Source organism: Drosophila santomea, chromosome 2L, assembly GCF_016746245.2.
Source record: "Drosophila santomea strain STO CAGO 1482 chromosome 2L, Prin_Dsan_1.1, whole genome shotgun sequence".
In the NCBI taxonomy this organism is placed as follows: domain Eukaryota; kingdom Metazoa; phylum Arthropoda; class Insecta; order Diptera; family Drosophilidae; genus Drosophila; species Drosophila santomea.
Genome location: NC_053016.2, coordinates 11706230 through 11723699, shown reverse-complemented (window position 1 = coordinate 11723699; position 17470 = coordinate 11706230). Strand labels below are relative to the sequence as shown.

The 17470-nt window shown below is 44.5% G+C and overlaps 1 protein-coding gene across 11 annotated transcripts in view; it reads right to left on the bottom strand.

Annotated features, from left to right (window-relative positions):
* The window catches only part of LOC120443713 (pneumococcal serine-rich repeat protein), a 36686-nt gene that overhangs the window by 4716 nt on the left and 14500 nt on the right, over nt 1–17470 (bottom strand). For 5 of the 11 annotated variants that reach the window (XM_039622986.1, XM_039622962.1, XM_039622994.2 and 2 more), the window contains exons 2-8: nt 13197–13599; nt 5551–6105; nt 3413–3741; nt 1903–3328; nt 1397–1691; nt 1185–1340; nt 128–811 (exon numbers count right to left, since the gene is read on the bottom strand). In XM_039622986.1, coding sequence (XP_039478920.1) covers nt 128–811; nt 1185–1340; nt 1397–1691; nt 1903–3328; nt 3413–3741; nt 5551–6105; nt 13197–13421 — 3670 coding nt within the window. In that variant the 5' untranslated portion in view covers nt 13422–13599. Of the gene's footprint in view, nt 1–127; nt 812–1184; nt 1341–1396; nt 1692–1902; nt 3329–3412; nt 3742–5550; nt 6106–13196; nt 13925–17470 lie in introns of all 11 variants that reach the window. The other 6 variants (XM_039623039.2, XM_039623002.2, XM_039623050.2 and 3 more) reach the window with 4 other exon arrangements.

The window sequence follows — 17470 nt, the reverse complement described above, 5'->3', positions numbered from 1 at the left end:
GGTGTAATGCCATAAAGAATCCCTATTATTTTGTATGCAGCACCCAAAAATGTTCTATCCAAATGCCTTAAATGAACTCCTCTAACTCAACCCTCTTTTTTTGCTCTGTACTTTGGGCAGGCGTTACCTGCTCGCTTCAGCATCTGATCCTGTGCCTCGATCTTCCAGATGGTTCGCTTGGCCTTGAGGCGACTCCAGCTGCTGGAGTACTCGCTGCCCCTGAACGTCTCTGTTGGCTGCTGATCCGGTGAGGAACTGGCCTGGGTGCCTCCACCACTGTCACTGTTGCTGTCCCGGAAGTACCGCTTCACCTCCTCATCGGCACTGTCTTCCTGATCCTGCTCGGCGGCATCGTAGAGCCGGCGCAGTTGAGTCAACTGCTGGCTCACCGGGATTTGGGTGTTTCCCAGCAGTTTCAGACGCGGTGGTGCCAACGGAGTGCGGGGCAGGGAGTCGTACAACGCGCTGCCGAAGAGATCGCTGCTCGTAATGGAGGTGGTGGATATGGTGGAGGGACGGCGCGAGGAGGAGTAGGAGCCCTCCTCCTGGTAACTGTGCGATCGCAGCATGGGCGTGGGAACCACTATCGTGGGCTGAACCAAGGCGGACTCAATCGAAGCTATGCTCAGGCGACGCATGGCCTCATCGAATTCACTGGCCGATCGCATGGTCCTCATAATCAGCGATGTGGACTTTAGGCCCTCGTCCAGGATGCGCTGATGCTGGCGCAGATCCTCCAGCAACAGCTCCTGGGCACTGGGTCGTCGGTGTTGGCGGTATTTCGAGCTGGCATGGTGATGCATTGCGGTGCCTGTGTGGGAAATGTGCGGAAAGTGTCGTTGGTGGATTTGGAAATTCATGTTTCTTTTTCTTTATTTTTTGTTTGAGTTTTTTTTTTAGAGCGTGGTTATCGAGCTGAGCTTAGCGGTGGTGGTGTTAGATGTAGCATTAGATGTGGTTTAGAAAAGCGGCAGTCAGAGCTCACAACATGCATTAAGAATACAATTCAGAGTACAGAGTTCAGAGTTCAGAGTTCGAGTCAAGTAGAGGAGTCCATGGCTAAAACCCAGATAGACTAGATCATACAACGTAATTCAGTGGACAAGGTACTACAAACTACAGGCATTCCAACTAGCTAATCAAATGTACAACTAAGTATACTTGGGTATAGTTAAAGCACCAACCTGACTCAACCCAATCCTCGGATCCCAGGCTCACATTGATCTTGGTCGAGTACCCATTGCCAGCTGGCGAGGATTGCTGCTGCTGCTGGCGCTGCTCCACGATGCGAATCCTTTCGGCCACCGACTTGGGACTAATGGGTGAATCACTGGTGATTCCTAGTGGTAAAAAATATTTTTAATTTTATTACTTTCATACTATTCAGTATACTTACCACTATCCCTTGCCGAAGGACTATCCCGATCCGCCTTCATCGCTGGAACACTCCAAAGCACGTCGGCACTCTCTATGTTCTCGCCCAGGTGATAGGGCTTCGGCTTGACAGGCTTGTTCTTCAGGATGCCCCGAATGTTGGACAGCTCGTCCGTCTCGTTGTCCGTGGTGTCCACACCACTGGTGGAGGTGTAGCTGTTCCGCGACGTGGACTCCATCAGACTCCATCGTGGTTCGTGCACCGGCTTGGCCACCGTGGTCACCGTCACTTGACTGCTGCTGCTGCTATTGGAAATCTGCGGCAACAGAATGGAATATTAGTTGGATTCTAATAAAATTATTTATATTAGTAATTAAAGTTCAGCCATTTCAGTACATCGATTTTTTAAGCAAGTATCTTTATATCATACATCTTGTATATCATTTATTCATTCATTTGGCTGAAACTCATACTGGTTTTATATATATGTATAATATATATATATATTTTCTTGGAATTTAACTCACCGGCTGGCTAACCACTTCCGGCGGATCCATGAGCGTGGCTCGGTAGGCCACTGTGCTGGTGGCTATCGTCTTGCGGCGCTGTGAATCGTCACCAAAGTGGGTCACCTCGCTGCTCGGAGTGCTGCTGCTGCTGGTGCTGCTGCTGGAGCTCCCTCCTCCGCCGACGACACTGGCCGACTTAACCAGACTCTGCAGCGGACCACTGGTGGTGGTGGTGGTGGTGGTGGTGTTGGAGCGGCGGCGTCGGCGAAAGTTTTGCGTTGGCGGCGGCTTGCCGTCGGTCTCCACGATATTAACGCGACCCGATTCGGCGGCAAAGTGCACCTCCGTCTTGCAGAACTCCACACGCTTCTGGGCGCTACCTTTGCCCAGGTGACTGCTGGTGGTGGTGGTGTGGGAGGAGGAGGTGCTGGCAACGGCAGTGCCTCCATTCACATGAACCTGCGAGGTTTTGCGCACATCACGCCAGGTTTCCTCCACGGCAATCGAATGGCGTTTACTTAGCTCCCCCTCTGTGGGGCTGGAGGACGGCATGTGGGGTTTCCCGGAACGGTCAAAATGCACAATTGTGCCAACGCCATTCTGCTGTTGTGCCGCAGCGGCATTCTTCTCGTTCCTCTCCCGCTCCCTTTCGGTGGGCGACCAGTTGCCCAGTTGCTCACCGGAACGGCCTAGGCCACTGTCCGTGGAGGCGTCCACCCGGAAGATGCTCTTATCCTCCGGCGGCGACATCTTCTCGAAGCCGTACGACTTGCGCCGCAGATGCCACTCGCTGGAACTGGTGTCCTTCTGCCGCTGGCGTGACTCCAAGCTGTGGGTATTGTGGACGGGTCGAAAGGCCGAGGGCGTGGATTGAGTGGGCGGCGTGGGATCTATCTTCTCCACGCTGATCTCCCGCACCACCACTGGCTTCTTTTGATGATAGGCCAGGAAGTCCTCCTTGTAGAGACTCTCGTCCGAGAGCTTCTTCAGCTTGCCGCGAATCTCCTGCAGGGATTCGGCGGTGAGGAAGGTGTTCCTCTTGGCCACCGTGGGCTTGGTCGAGGGCGTGTTCAATATGTTGTCCAGAGCGGCCAGATCCACGTGATTGTTCCGCATGGCCGTGTGCAGGCGACGTCCGTTCTCCAGTTCCGCTCGCAGTCGGGCCACACTCACCGAATTACTTGGCAAATCGAGGGGTCGTGGTCGGACGGAGGATGCTGGACTCTTGTAGTGATCCTGCGACTGAAAGGAGCGACGCAGTTTGCTGACCCTGCGCCACTCACCCACCGGCTGTTCGGCGGGATCCTCTCGCTCCCAGTCGTTGCTGAGATCATCCGTGGAAATGGAGCGGGATCGCTGGAGCAGCGTGGATCCGATCGAGGGCAATGGAGGGGCGTAGACCGACTGGGACACCTGCTGGCGACGCTGATGGCGAGCGGTGAGTCTGTGTGTGGAGATTGGGATGGGGATGTGTTACTGGATTCAGGGCCGATCGGCTAATGGACCGAAATTTGTGTGCGCGACTTACCGCAGATCGTCGTCGTCGCCGTCGTCATCGTTATAATGCCGGAAACTTTCCAAATCACGACGCTGCGTTGGCGGGGCAACAGCTACGTCAGCACCACCAGCTCCGCCAGAACCGCCCACGCCACTTGGTAGCTGGCCATATAAGTCAGCCTGCTTGGCCCAAACCGCTGACGATGCTGGCGATGATGATGATGATGATGATGATTCTGGTCCCACAATTGCATGTAGGCTTATTTTGCCCGCACTTCTGTGGGTGTTGCTCGCCGCTTGCGCTGCAGTTGTTAGGTTCGAATTGTTGCTGCTCTGGCTGGAAATGCTCGAGCTGCTTTTCTGTAAATGGCAAGCACAACAACGAGAGGCGAAATATTAAAAGCAAAATTAAACAATATCAACCATATTCAAAAGCAGCACAAAGACGAGCTCAGTCCGACTGAGCGCATTATATAGCTATATAGCCGGGCTATATGGCGATCTTGAGTGCGGGTGTCTTTCATATGGTTATCGTTATTGATGCCGTTGTCATGGGAATTGTTATACTATATAGGAGTGGGTGCAGTGTTTGACAGGAACTGCTTGAGGAAGCTGGGCACTCAAGTCGCATATAAGCGCTGAATAAGCCGTGTCAAATGAATTTCCGCATTGCAGACAAATGGCTGTAGAAGCATTGAGTCCTCGAACAAATAAAGAACTAATAATGGAACAGATTAGGCCATAAGTAGCTTATGAAAATAAAGTTCATTGCTATAAGGCAAAGTCCTATAATATAATGCAGATTAAGTAGCTTAGGTGATTGTTATCATAATATAAAGTTCGCAATTATAAAGTATATAGAACTTAGGGTATATTTAAAATAAAATAAATGTATTTTATATTTTCTCTATAAAGTTACATATATTTTTGTACATTTTCTAAGCTGAACAAATTGAGCAACACATTGGAATTCCCCGAATACGTTTTCGCAGCAAGATTAATGACCAGAACCTCAGGTGACTGAGACTGTGGGCGGTTGATCTCGTCTCAAGACACTTTCTCATCATTCCTCTTTTTTGCCGCCCAATAATTAGACACTTTTAACTATGCGAATGGCGTTTTGAGAGAGTTGGCGTAGAAATTTCCTTTGTGGTCATGACCCAAATGTCCAGCTGAAGTGCTAAGCAACGCCTAATTGAGCCACGCTATTATTAAATATTTCCAATCGATTTCGATTCGATTGATGAGTCAAATACTCAGCCGTACCAGACAGTTTGTGGAGAGTCTGGTGAAGCTGAATTTGATATATGAGCTATGGCCAATTGCAGAGAACAAGCTACTTTTACCAGTTTATTTTGGTAACTGTATGATGTTCTGAGATGACATTGCCATTTATTTATAACTGATTTCATTTGGCTTAGACTATTTGGACTATGAGATTTGGACTATAGCGACACGCAAGAAACTAACATTCTCAAGAAATCTTTTATGATTTATTTTGCAGCTCTATTATTTATTTTAAGCACTCCGATAAAATCTTAATGTTGTAAAGTTAACAACCACCTAAGGACTTTCCAAGATACTGCTCGATCCCTGTTCATTACACGTTTTCCTTGAATTTCCCAGAGCCATACATTTTCCCCAAAGCACGACAATCGGCGACTGTTAACAACTGGCCATTTTCGGTCATTGCCATGGCCATGGTCAAAAGATTACCTCTGAATAAAAGACGAAGTGGAAGAAAGCAAACATTGGCTCATGCTAATGAGCTAACTAAACAAAGCCAACTACACGGAGAGAACAGGATGAGCAACTCAAATATTTCCTGTATTAAGTGGCACGAAATATAAGCTACCTGCTTAACTGAATTTTTTAAGAGCTGTTGCTTAAAATGTTACTATTATTTATTTCTGATTATTTTAAGACTACGATAAGCACTTTAACGTGCACTACCTTAAATGATTTAATCAATATGAGAAAATAGTTATTGTAAAGAAAATTTTAATGATTATAAAAGTGTGGAATAAACTAAAAGTGTTTACTGAAATATTTTCGAAAACATTCATTTTCTAGGGTCTTAAGAACTCTCGATTTATTGCAGTGTAGCAAAGGCGATGGAAACGAGACCCTGACCGTGGATTACTGCATTTGAGCCTGGCCCAAACTTACCATTAGATTGCTTAATTTCAGACTGGGAGCCGTATCGGGTAACAAATTGTGGCAGCCTTTGTGCAAAGGCTCGTCGGCAGCGTCCTCTTTATCGCTCGCCTCGCCATTAATCACAACAAAGTCAACATGATCGTCGATTAGCTCCTGGCTGAGTGCGGATGCGGACGCGGACGCCGAGGCGGATGTGGCCGCGGATGTGGCTGCGGATGGAGTATGAACAATGCCAGCATCGCTGCCACTGAGACTGCAATCGTCGCTAAGCTCGCAGATGTCAACACCCTGGCTGCTGATGGGGGATAGGAGGATAGTGGACTTTGGAGGTGGATCGTGGCCATTACTCTGACTCGTGCGGTGGTTGTGGTTGTGGTGGTGGTGGGTGGTGGATGTGGTGGTGGTGGATGTGGAGGAGGACCACGAGGACGAGCTCTTTTGCACCGTCTGGGTGCGGATCACCTGCATGGCGCCGTTGGCGGTGCGGGCCTTCAGCACCTCCAACTGTTTGCGCTGCGTGTGCTGTGTGCCATTCGGCTGTGAGATGTTTTGGGAGTCGGATATCTGGGGAGAGAGCGGAGAGAGAGAGGGGGATTCAGTGGTGGCAGGATAATGAGTGGATGTTCCAGGGGGATTTATCACGGTATTAATATAAACATAATGTGGTATTAGGATTTTAGTATGATTTCTTAAAGTTTAGTTGGCGTGTGCTTTAGGAATATACCCTAAACTTATACTTATATTATTACCAAATATTTTAATCTGATCTTCTAATTTAATATAACCACTTCATCGTTGCCTGATCTAATTAATACATCAAGAGATGCCGTGTTATATCGATTTCTTACCCATAATAGCATATAAATGGGTGCAAAATAAGATAAATAAAACATTAAACAGGCGATCGCGATGTGATTGTCTAAACTCCACAAGAGGTGTGGGTGTGTCTCATGCGAGGCGTAAAAGTGCTTTGTCGCATGGCATTCGGCCGTTGGCAACGGGGCGTATGAAAGTTGCCAGACGAAACACTTGACCGTCAGCCACCCTTTACCCCCCCGTTCCAAGGTGCCCCCCTCCAAAATGCCTCTAGATGCCTCTTATCTCGACAGCTGGGCGTGCTCAGTTCGCCCGCTTGGCACACGTGACCAAACGCCAGCCACAAATCAAAAGACTCTCGAGAGCAACTGCAATTGCAACGGCAAATAAAACAGCCACTGCACCCTTTTGCCGTAATGCACTCGAAGAAACTCTTTATTTTATGCACTTCTGCAATATAAAGTAAATTTATTAACTCCTAAGCTCTTCATATATAATCAAATTTGGTTTTTAAATCACCTTCATTTATTAATAGCGAAATATTTAATAAATAAGGCTCTGTCTCCAATAAATGATGAAATATTATTAAAGAAATTATTTAAATTATGTTATGTTATTCTTTGTGCATAGTTTGGAACAATTAGCAGATCCGTTCATTGGATCGTGCCATGACACACCATCGAAGGTAGGAAACAGAAACAGAAACAGAAAAAGAAATACATGTACAAAACACACTCGAATCGAACTGGCCAAAAGATCGATTGTGGCAATCGATTGCATTGATGATTTATAGTGCTAAAATGCATAATATGCTCCAAATGAAAACTTTAACCCGCCGGTTGTCCAGTTCGCGGCGTATTCGTGTCAATGACCAAAATGCAGCCGCACATTTGACTATGAGTCAAAGTGCAGCATTGTTTATATAGAATATAAAAATTTGAATGTTCACCAGGCGGTTCGAAACAAAGAAAATTGCATATTGTATGCAAGTTGTGGGTTGAGTCACCTCACTGTTCTAGGTTCTCACTGGAAGTTTTGACTTTTTTGTGCTGTAACTCATAACTCATAACTTGGCGAATGGCGAAAATAATTTCTGTGGTTCTACCCTTGGTAATTAGCTTCATTAGATGGGAATTTTTGCGGGTGGCTGAACAAAGAACGGAATATAAATAGGAATACGCAAATTCTGGGAAGTTTTAAAGACTCGGCAACAGCTTTATGTTCTTTAATATGGATACTGTACGAGTTCAGGGTTATCCCTTTCAAAGTCCATCAGGCGGTTTCACTTATTCAGTTCAATTCACAATGCAGTTTGGATCGATTTCTGCCTGGCTGGTGATTTTAATTCTTCAAGCTTCCCATTGACCCGAGGGCAAACGGACAATGCATAATAATTTCAGCGGCTCCCTAAAGTCACACTCATCCTTGGGACTTGCAACTTGGAAAGACACAAAAAAAAAAAGAGTGCAGAATAGCGTGGCAGACATAAATTATAAGCCCAGTTTGGCACCCGCGGCCATGCACGTTCTGCCGCAGTTTCTCACGATGGTCAGAAGGAGACTCTTGGCGATTCGGGACCGCTTTTCCGTAATGCCTCGCAATTTCCTATGGAGTGAACGCTGCAATATGTGTATGCCTGTCTATCTATCGATGACCTCTTTTCGCTGGCTCGCTGATTTTCCAGCTGGCTGCGCCGTTTTAGTTTAGGCCAGCATGTGTAGGCTGGCTGGCTCGTTGGCTGGTTGGCTGGTTGGCTGGTCTTGATCTTGGCCAGGCTAATTAAGCTGTTTGGTACCAATCTGCATGGCCCAGGGGGTGGCTCAATCATGGCAACAGCTGGCGAGGAATGAAAGCCAACTGTAAATGAATTATTCCGACCTGGCCAAAATCAGCCAGCCAGCTAGTCAGCCAGCGATCAGTGTCATGATCTTGTACAGCCTCCGCCGACCAGCTGATGATGTACACCCGACCAAAAAACAAAAAACAAAAAAAAATGAAACCACATAATTGAAAGCGCTGGATCCAAAACCGTTCCGAACTGAACCGAACCGAACCGAAGCGCAAAGTCAAGTTGAAGGTTCAATGAAATGCAGAGACTTGCCACGACTTCCACGGAGCCCAGCACTCGCATATATTATATGCCAGCCAAAGTCGTGATGATGCAGAGGAAGTCTTGGCTTTCGGCTCTACACTGACACAAATCGCTGAAACTATCTAAATACGAAAAACAATCTGTCAAGTAAAAAGTCGTTTAAATACTTTAGAGCGTATGTTAACAAGCATATTTTAAGGTACACTTATTTTGTTCAGTTCATGGATATGCCGAAATATTTCGTTGCCTGCGCTTGAAACGAATTTAATGATGCTGCAGCATCATCATCATGGTCATCATCTTCATCAGTCGCAAACTCAGTCGCAGTCGTCTGCCTGGTCGTGTTCGGTTCAGTCTGTCTGTGGCCATAAGATTGACTGTCTATCTCCCGACTCCGACTTCTGCCGTGTGACTCTGTGACTCTGCCTCTGCATCTGCCATGTACGTCCGTGTCTTCCATGTGGCATACAGTCCGGTCCATCGTCCATATGTCCTCCAGTTCGTGGCATGCATGTCGCCTTTTCTATCTTTTCTACCTTTTCTGGCTCTTCTGGCTTTTCTGGCTGGCAGTTCGCACAGATCGTCGGCATAGACATGCCAAACCATTGACTCTTTTTATTTTTAGCTGGCACTGACTTTGGTACTTTGCAGCAGATCACTGCACAGTGGGATGCGGTCTCTTGGCACTAAGTAATGGCAAAAGGAAAACAGGGTCTACGATTCATAAATTGCCATATCTTCAAGTGCATTTGAACAGAGCTTTCATCTTCCCCAGGCGGCATTTTATTACAAAAAACCAAAAACCATTCCTGATCCCATTTTGACAAATTCATGGGAAGCACCTATGAAAACAGTATTTTTATGATTAAGGCATATGTAGTTAATCATTTATTCAAGGTCGTGTTGAATGACTCATATGAAGTATGTTTCTGAGCACCACCACAGTGCACTGTGAAGTGTTTTCTGTTCTGGTTTGTGCCGTTTTGTGAACCTCGTACCTTACGACCTGTGCTTTAAGCCATAATAATATACATTTGTAAATGCATTATTTCTGTCACGATCTCGTTGGCTTCATATCTCTATGCATATGCTCAGTCTTTTGAGTGCAGTCGGTATATCATAAGAGTGCCTATATTTGCGTCATTGACTCCCCTACCAGCCACCTGAAACTCACTTCGGTCTCAGTCTTGGTCTCAGTGTGGAGTTCATTAGCGGCAGAGGAAACACTTAATTGCGGCAAGACACGTCAGTTGACATCCTCAATTAGTTGCAAGTAATTTACGTGTGTCGGCCAAATGGCTTGAAGAGCACTCGGGTACAAAGACAAATGAATTGCTGGCAGTTGACCACAGGTAAGTCCCGTGAGTGGCCGGTTGCATCTTCTCCGCGGGCAGCGTCTCTGGATTTTATTTCGTTTTTGTTTTTATTTCTTGTTAGACTTGTGGCAACCCAGTGACCCACAAAGGCGGCGGCATTGCCAGCGGCCCGGTACCGTTAGGCGGCAACATTGTGGCAACATGGCCAGCAACTGAAGCCCCAACTGCGAAGCAACTGCAACTGCCGGCGAATAATTCAAACACTGCTGCGCTTGCATGCTGCAAAACCAAGACAGAAAACTAAAAAAGAATCTAGCAAAATGTAAATTTCTGCATTGCCTTTCCTTCTCCACAAGCCGCCAACCATAATGCTAATGAAGAAGTTGTCAGGAGATCCCTGGTCCGTCCATCTGGCTGCCTAACGGTGTCTGGGTGCGTCTGCATAGAGATCTGCTCTGCTCTGCTCTGCTCTCCACTGCTCTGCTCCATAGACCGTGGCAATTCGATATTGGATAATGGGTATTGCCAAATTGATTTCCCTGCGATCCGTGGCGGCAATCGCTGCCTTTGACTTTGTCTTTGTCGGCAAAAGCGCTTCGAATGAACAGCGGGACATCGGTGATATAAATCCCGGACTTGGCCATCAAAAAGAGCCGAGTCGAGCTCTTTAAACTGAAACTAATGCGGGCTAGGTCCAGCGATGGCAAGCTTCTAGATCTGAATTTTTGTTTACAAAGAAGAAACTAGAGACTACAATAAATATATAAAAAGCCTGTGCTATTAAAAAAGCCTCTGATATTACTACTGAAATTTTGTTCGAAAATTAATTATAGGGAAGTATATCTATTTACTAGCACTTCTCGATAACATTTGTGTTGTTTTTATAACATTTAATAGAATAAATTATATTGCCAAGACCAAAGAAGGATAACTTTTCGCATCACTGGCAAGGACTTGGTGTCTTCTTTCGACTGATCGTTTCCAATTGATTGTATTGATCGTTTCCCCAGCCAATGCCCCCACTCTATTACCCTTTCATCTTTTGGCCAGGCTCTCTGCATCGTCAGCCGCAGTGGCAACAAAGTTCAATCGCGATAAGATACAAAGTCAGCGGAATGAAACAACTTTCCGAGGTATTTTTCTTTCGGGTTTCGGTGTTTCTCCGCGGAATACCCTGCAGGCATAAAAGTATGGCTCAAAAAGGGCATATCAACACTGATCGGGTGAATGTAACAGTTGCCAAATTGAGTGATTGTCTGGCCATTAAATGATCTCGAATTTAGCTGCAGGAAGAATGCATTTCAAATGTCAACTTTGAACTGAGCCGCATTCGATCGAGTGTTGGTACGGAAATGAGAGGTAATAACCTGAAATAATATACAGTCTTCATCATCTGCGGGATCATACAAAAATTAAACCACATCAGCGCTGCTCCCAAATCTGAGTACAGATAAATTCTAATAGCCCAAAATGTCATAAAATTTCTCGGATGGTTGGGCAATCCTAAGGTCAACAGTCTTTAGATATTTCGCTATGATCTCATCGACGCGGCAATAGGATATTCTATTGTTTCGTAAGCCGATCAGTATTCAGTTAGAGCAAAAAATCACTTAATTATTTGGATCAATCTCTTCAGCTCGAGTGCGGCAATACCAAAGCCATGATGTCATTGCATTTGATGGACGTTCCCGGGCAGTCCAAAGCGAATAGCTCGCAGTTGGCTAGAGTATCTTAAAGTCCAGATCTCGTTAAGTATCTTGGGCTATTTCAGTTTGACCGGACCACGAGCCGAGCCACGAACTAAGATTCAAGATTCTATTTCGATTTGGTTCTGGGCCGAGCACTCGAGGCGCGAACTCCAACTTGGCCCCACACACACTCTTCTATCCAGTAAACATGACTGGATGCCAAATGGCCAACTGGCCACATGGCCACATGGCCAGTTGATGATGATGGGCTAGGTTGATGACGGCTGCCAGTGGATGAAATGGCATAAAATTAACGATAGGCCCCGAAGTGCTGCTGTGCCATCCAGCCAAAGGCATTTATAATTAACCGACAAATTCTAGAGCAATCAATGCTGAAGCGTAGCCCAAAGACAAGTGAAATCTTAAATCTGAAATTGGAAATCTGCAGAAGAATAGCACGAATTAATTAAGTACGGCCGCAACGAAAACGCCAAAAGTGTTTCGCCTCTTGCTGAACATCTCACTGATGCGAAATCGAATCGTAAGTGGCACAGCGTGTGCAACTGCGTTAAAGCTCTTTATTTTCCTTTCTATTAATTGTATTTTATTTCTTTTCTTCAGCAGCAATTGGAACTCGCATCCAACTTATCAGAGCCATGCGTGTGACCTGTTAATTATGGTTGAGTAAAAACGGTCAACGAATCTCCGTCCATGTCCAACTCAATGTGTGTGTTTTAATGGGAACTTGGAGAAAAGCCGTCTGACACGCAAAACAGTCTCAACTGGCTTATCGAAATCGCGGTATTCCGTAACCACCATCGAGCAGCTGACGGGTTCTCAAGCGATTAACTATGCTATGCGTAGTTAGCGTTGCGTTCTTGCCGAATTATTGAAAGCCAGCTGCTTGAGTTTTCATCTGGAGAATTTGTGTTAAATTTAATTGCGCTTACATTTCTTAAGAGCTCAGCAATCTAACCATCAGATGTTACTTGAAAATAACGTTAAAAACTGTTAAACTGAACTATTAGGTTATTTTCGTTTTGAATTCCGATCTTCCACCTTAATCGATCAACTTCTGTTTCTGTTTGCTTGCTCATGGATCCAAGCCTTGAGTATTCAACTAAATAAACTATTAACTGATTAAAATCGAACAGCAAGGAAACCGAAACTAGCAATCAAGCCGCAATTGCCGCAGACTCTACTAAATTAGTGAACGCCTTCCCATTTAGAGAGTCTGGACCTTTCAATTTCATTTAAAATACGATGGACAAACAGAGAGCCCAGCAATTAGGTCTAGACCCGCGGGGACCAGCTAGTCATGGAATGGAGCCACTGGTTCCATCAATCAGAGCCAAAAGTAATCGCATTGTGGTCGGGGCCATACTTCAGGGATGAGTGCCTAACTCGTGAGTGGAAGAAGTGCTACCGGTGTTTACCTACAACCTAGGAAGTCATTTCGAGAAACTGATGAATGATCAAAAATAGAATAAATATAACTGCTGTTAAGCTAAATATAGAACATAGAAATATATAATGCTTTAAATACTCTTTGAAGTGAACTTTGAAAAAGATTCATTCACGGCTTTATATGAAGCGTTAAATGTTTTGTAAAATCAATATAGGTATTGGAGCTTCTTGAGACCTATTTAAGGCGCAGATACCCTGTATTTCCGGAAGCATACCCACTGATGGGCAACTCCGGATCACGCTGCCACCTTTAGTCTGTAGTCTGCAGCCACTCACCTTGCCGTAGCTGTTCAGCGGTCCGTTTATCCAGCGGTCTGCCTCCAAGCGTCCGCTGAAAAGGGCTCCGGTATTGGGATCGATGCGTTGCCATTCACGCACCTCCCTCTGGAAGGGGGACCGGGAGCCCCCCGCTCCACCGACCACCGCCGTCGGCTGCAGATGATGATGATGATTGTGATGATGATGGCTCTGACTGTGATTGTTTGTTGTGGCCACTTCCATGTCGAGAAGATGGAGCTGGGGCTACTGTGGTGCGCTTTTAATTTGCACGCTCGATGCGCTCGAGCTGCCTTTTCCACTTTTTTTTACTCTTGCTGCTTTGCTGGCTGCTCCTCTGGAAATGGGAGGCTGCACTTGGCCAGTGCTTTGTGGTCGCCTTCCTCTGCTTTCTGGTGCTCGCCTATTTCAAATTATTATTTATTGTTATTATGCTACCGTCTAGCTGTTCGTGGCCGCTTCCCAGGCCTCGTTCGCGTTCACGTTCACGTTCGCGTTCCGTTCCGTTTTGGCTAAATTAATGGCAACTTTAATTCATTATCATAATAATAATTTTCTAGCTATTCTAGCCCTGCTACTGAGTGTGCACGTGGCTGCCTCCCTCATCCCTCCCACACCTATAATAATTTCCTCGACTTTTCTTTTTGCACGCTTTGCTAACTATTTGCTTTGTGGCTTTCACGGTCTAATTTGAGACTTCTCTGTGTGCCTTTGTTGTATGTTGAGTGCTGAAATGACAAGAACAGAGTAGATAGAATTTTCGTTAGTTAATTATGTTGCAAAACTGGGAGCTATAGGGTATATGGGTATATGGTATATATAAGTGACTTTTTGCTGATCTCTAGCGGAAGCAAAAGTGCTTTGAACCGCCGTCGTGCAGATTTCTAATTAAATTTGCGGCCAACGTCCAACGACCAACGGATATGGGACGAGTCTATAGACAGTGCTATACTCATGGAGACTGATAGCCGCCAGCGGCAGAGGCTTGGATTCTTTTAATCCACTCTCTCGCTGTCAGCGGATGTCACAGTCTATTTCCGCCTCAGAGATCCCTCAGTTAATGGCGGACATGTGTGTCCACTTGTTGTTTCTCTTTTTAATTCAATTTATTCTGCTCTTTCGTTATTATTTCAGGTAGTCGGGCGATAAGTCCGCATCCCCAATGCGTGTCTTTTTTTTTTTTTTTTTTCGTTTTTTGGCGTTGTCGTCATATGTCAGACACATCATTTGTAATTGTCAAAGTTATGCAAGAACTTCATTTATTTTGGGGCACAGTGGTTGGTCATCAAGGTAAGGTTAAGGTTCCAAAAAGTTATTAGGGTAAACTAATGATTTCAGTTCGGTAGATGACAAAATTAATGGAGTTTTGGTCATGTAATTTGATTTACTGAGCATATAAGCATAAATATTTCTATTAACATTTGCGTTAAGAAAATTCGAAAATTCGGAAATCAAGTTCGTTGCTTAAGTCTTTAGTTAACCTTTGCGTTTCGAAAGTTTTGAAAATTCGGAAATCAAGTTTGTTGCTTAAGTCTTTCGTTATTCGAAGAACTTCTTCCATATTTCCAAAAAGGAAAACGATTGTTAACTTGAATTTAGTTTATTTTGGGGAAAAGTTGTAGTAAGTTATTTACATATGTACAATAAATACATTTTTCATTCTTGAAATAACCACTATCACCACACTGTTTTCCCCCATTTTAGGCTGTCCAAATAGGTGTCGCTCGGCATTAACACTGAAATACCTGTGTTTTGTAGCTCTGGCAACATAAACAAAAAATAAAACGAAGAGAAAAGTCAAATTTGTCGCAAGTGGAAAGAAAAACAGCGGATGCAATTGGGTGGACAGCACCCTCCTCCCCCGCCAAAAACACCTACAAAAGGAGAGAGAAAACCAATTTTCCAAATATTTTATGCAGCTCTGGCCGACCGCTAAATAGTAACTGTTACTAAATTTTCCACAGCTCGACTCGCTTGTTGGCTGTATGTTGTTGGCTTTCGTTAGCCGAGCTGCTCAGCCATTAACTTCCTCATATGCCCAAAGAGCAGGCGGTGGAAACTTGTTTTCCCCGTTGAACTTGCACTCGTTTTGGTTTTTGGATTTGGTTTTGGTTTTGGCGAGTGCGTCGCTGAATCTTTTAGCACTTTGGCTAGAAATAAAAGCAGCTTGAAACTTTTTTTTTCCTTTTTTTGTTTTTGCTTCGGCACGCAGACTTACTCCACATTCACAAATTGGATTCGTATTTCGGACACGTTTTGCCGGTTTTCTTTGGTGACTCTGTGTTTATGCATCCCAGTGTATGCGCCCTAGTTGATTGTGTTAATTAAAATTTAATTAGGCGTAATTTAGTGTAATTAAGCGATGGCATAAATTTAATGACATGGAACTGGGCGCTGGGGCGTAAGCATGGCCAATTTATTAGTGTTATCCTATCGTTGATTTATATTTTTTTGGCGCTGTAAGAAATGAGATGATCAAGTCTTTGGTTTCGCTTAAATTTTTAATATGATGGTCGTCGCATTCTAGCTATTTGCAGAAATAACCACAGAAGTACAATTTTCAACTTGAGTTGTTCACGTCCACTTGGTGACTTTAGGCCCCATACCAGCAATGATGTGATGTGACGATGAAGGTTATTGTAATTATTACTATTGTATTTTTTACAGTTTGGCTGTCACCCAACCGCAGTAAGGAAATACTGAAAATGCTTTGGCCGTTCACAACGGTTATTTCCGTTGCAATACTTGGCCAAAACGAAAGTCATTTTGCTTGAGGTTTCTGCGGTTGATTTCGTATTGGGTTCCAGTTATTTCAATATCAATTTGATGCGTAATTCGCCAGAAATTCGTTCGAATTATTGTTGTTTTTTCATGGGTTAAGTGTCCCTATGTAGGTTAATCCCTCATTTTTATACCCGTTACTCGTAGAGTAAAAGGGTATACTAGATTCGTTGAAAAGTATGTAACAGGCAGAAGGAAGCGTTTCCGACCATATAAAGTATATATATTCTTGATCAGGATCAATAGCCGAGTCGATTTGGCCATGTCCGTCTGTCCGTCCGTCTGTCCGTCTGTCCGTCTGTCCGTCTGTCCGTCTGTCCGTCCGTCTGTCCGTCTGTCTGTCCGTATGAACGTCGAGATCTCAGGAACTACAAAAGCTAGAAAGTTGAGATTAAGCATACAGACTCCAGGGACATAGACGCAGCGCAAGTTTGTCGAATCATGCTGCCACGCCCACTCTAACGCCCACAAACCGCCCAAAACTGCCACGCCCACACTTTTGAAAAATGTTTTGATATTTTTTCATTTTTGTATTGGCGTTGTAAATTTCTATCGATTTGTTGAAAAACTTTTTGCCACGCCCACTCTAACGCCTACAAACCGCCCAAAGCTGCCACACCCACACTTTTGAAAAATGTTTTGATATTTTTTCATTTTTGTATCAGTCTTGTAAATTTCTATCGACTTGCAAGAAAATTTTTTGCCACGCCCACTCTAACGCCCACAAACCGCCAAAAACTGCCAGTGTTGAAGACTCTCCTTCGCACTTTCACTAGCTGAGTAACGGGTATCAGATAGTCGGGGAACTCGACTATAGCGTTCTCTCTTGTTGGTTTTGCATTACATTTTTTCCCCACCCACACGCAAAATATTTAAAAATAGTTTGAAATGAGTGGGCTGCGAAAAAAACAATAGGTCCATGTTTATTAATAAAAACAAAGATATGAGCCTAAAAACAGACAGCAGAGATGTGAGGTTGTTTAATTGACATTGAAAGTGCGTGACAGGGAAAATATTTGTGTTACAACATTTTAGAGAAACTGAAAATGTAATTCACACTTTTCAGTATTTGCAACGCGTGCGCAGTCCACGAAAATCGTGCAGCAATTGACCGATATGCAAATTATTCTTTTTCTTTCAGACAGCTGAAAATTTGCATAATTGGCTCGCATTCGCGTGTTTTTCGTGTGTTCTAATTTGAATTTGATTTGTGCGACACAAAAACAGAAGCAGCACGCTCCACAAGACTTGGACAACAAGTGTGAACAGAAAAGTTGGCACAACAATAAATTGTCAGTTTTATTTTTTACAAAGGCTGTCTTGCAAAATACCTAAGACAGCTGCAAAGTAAAAATTGCCAATCCAAGTCGCAATAATTTAATTTTAGTGGAAGACAACTATTTCAAACATGTGTTAAAAGAGAATTTATTCACAGCCAGTTATTTAATCTGATCAATCATTTCACGTTCTCGCTGTCTTTATGTAATTAATTG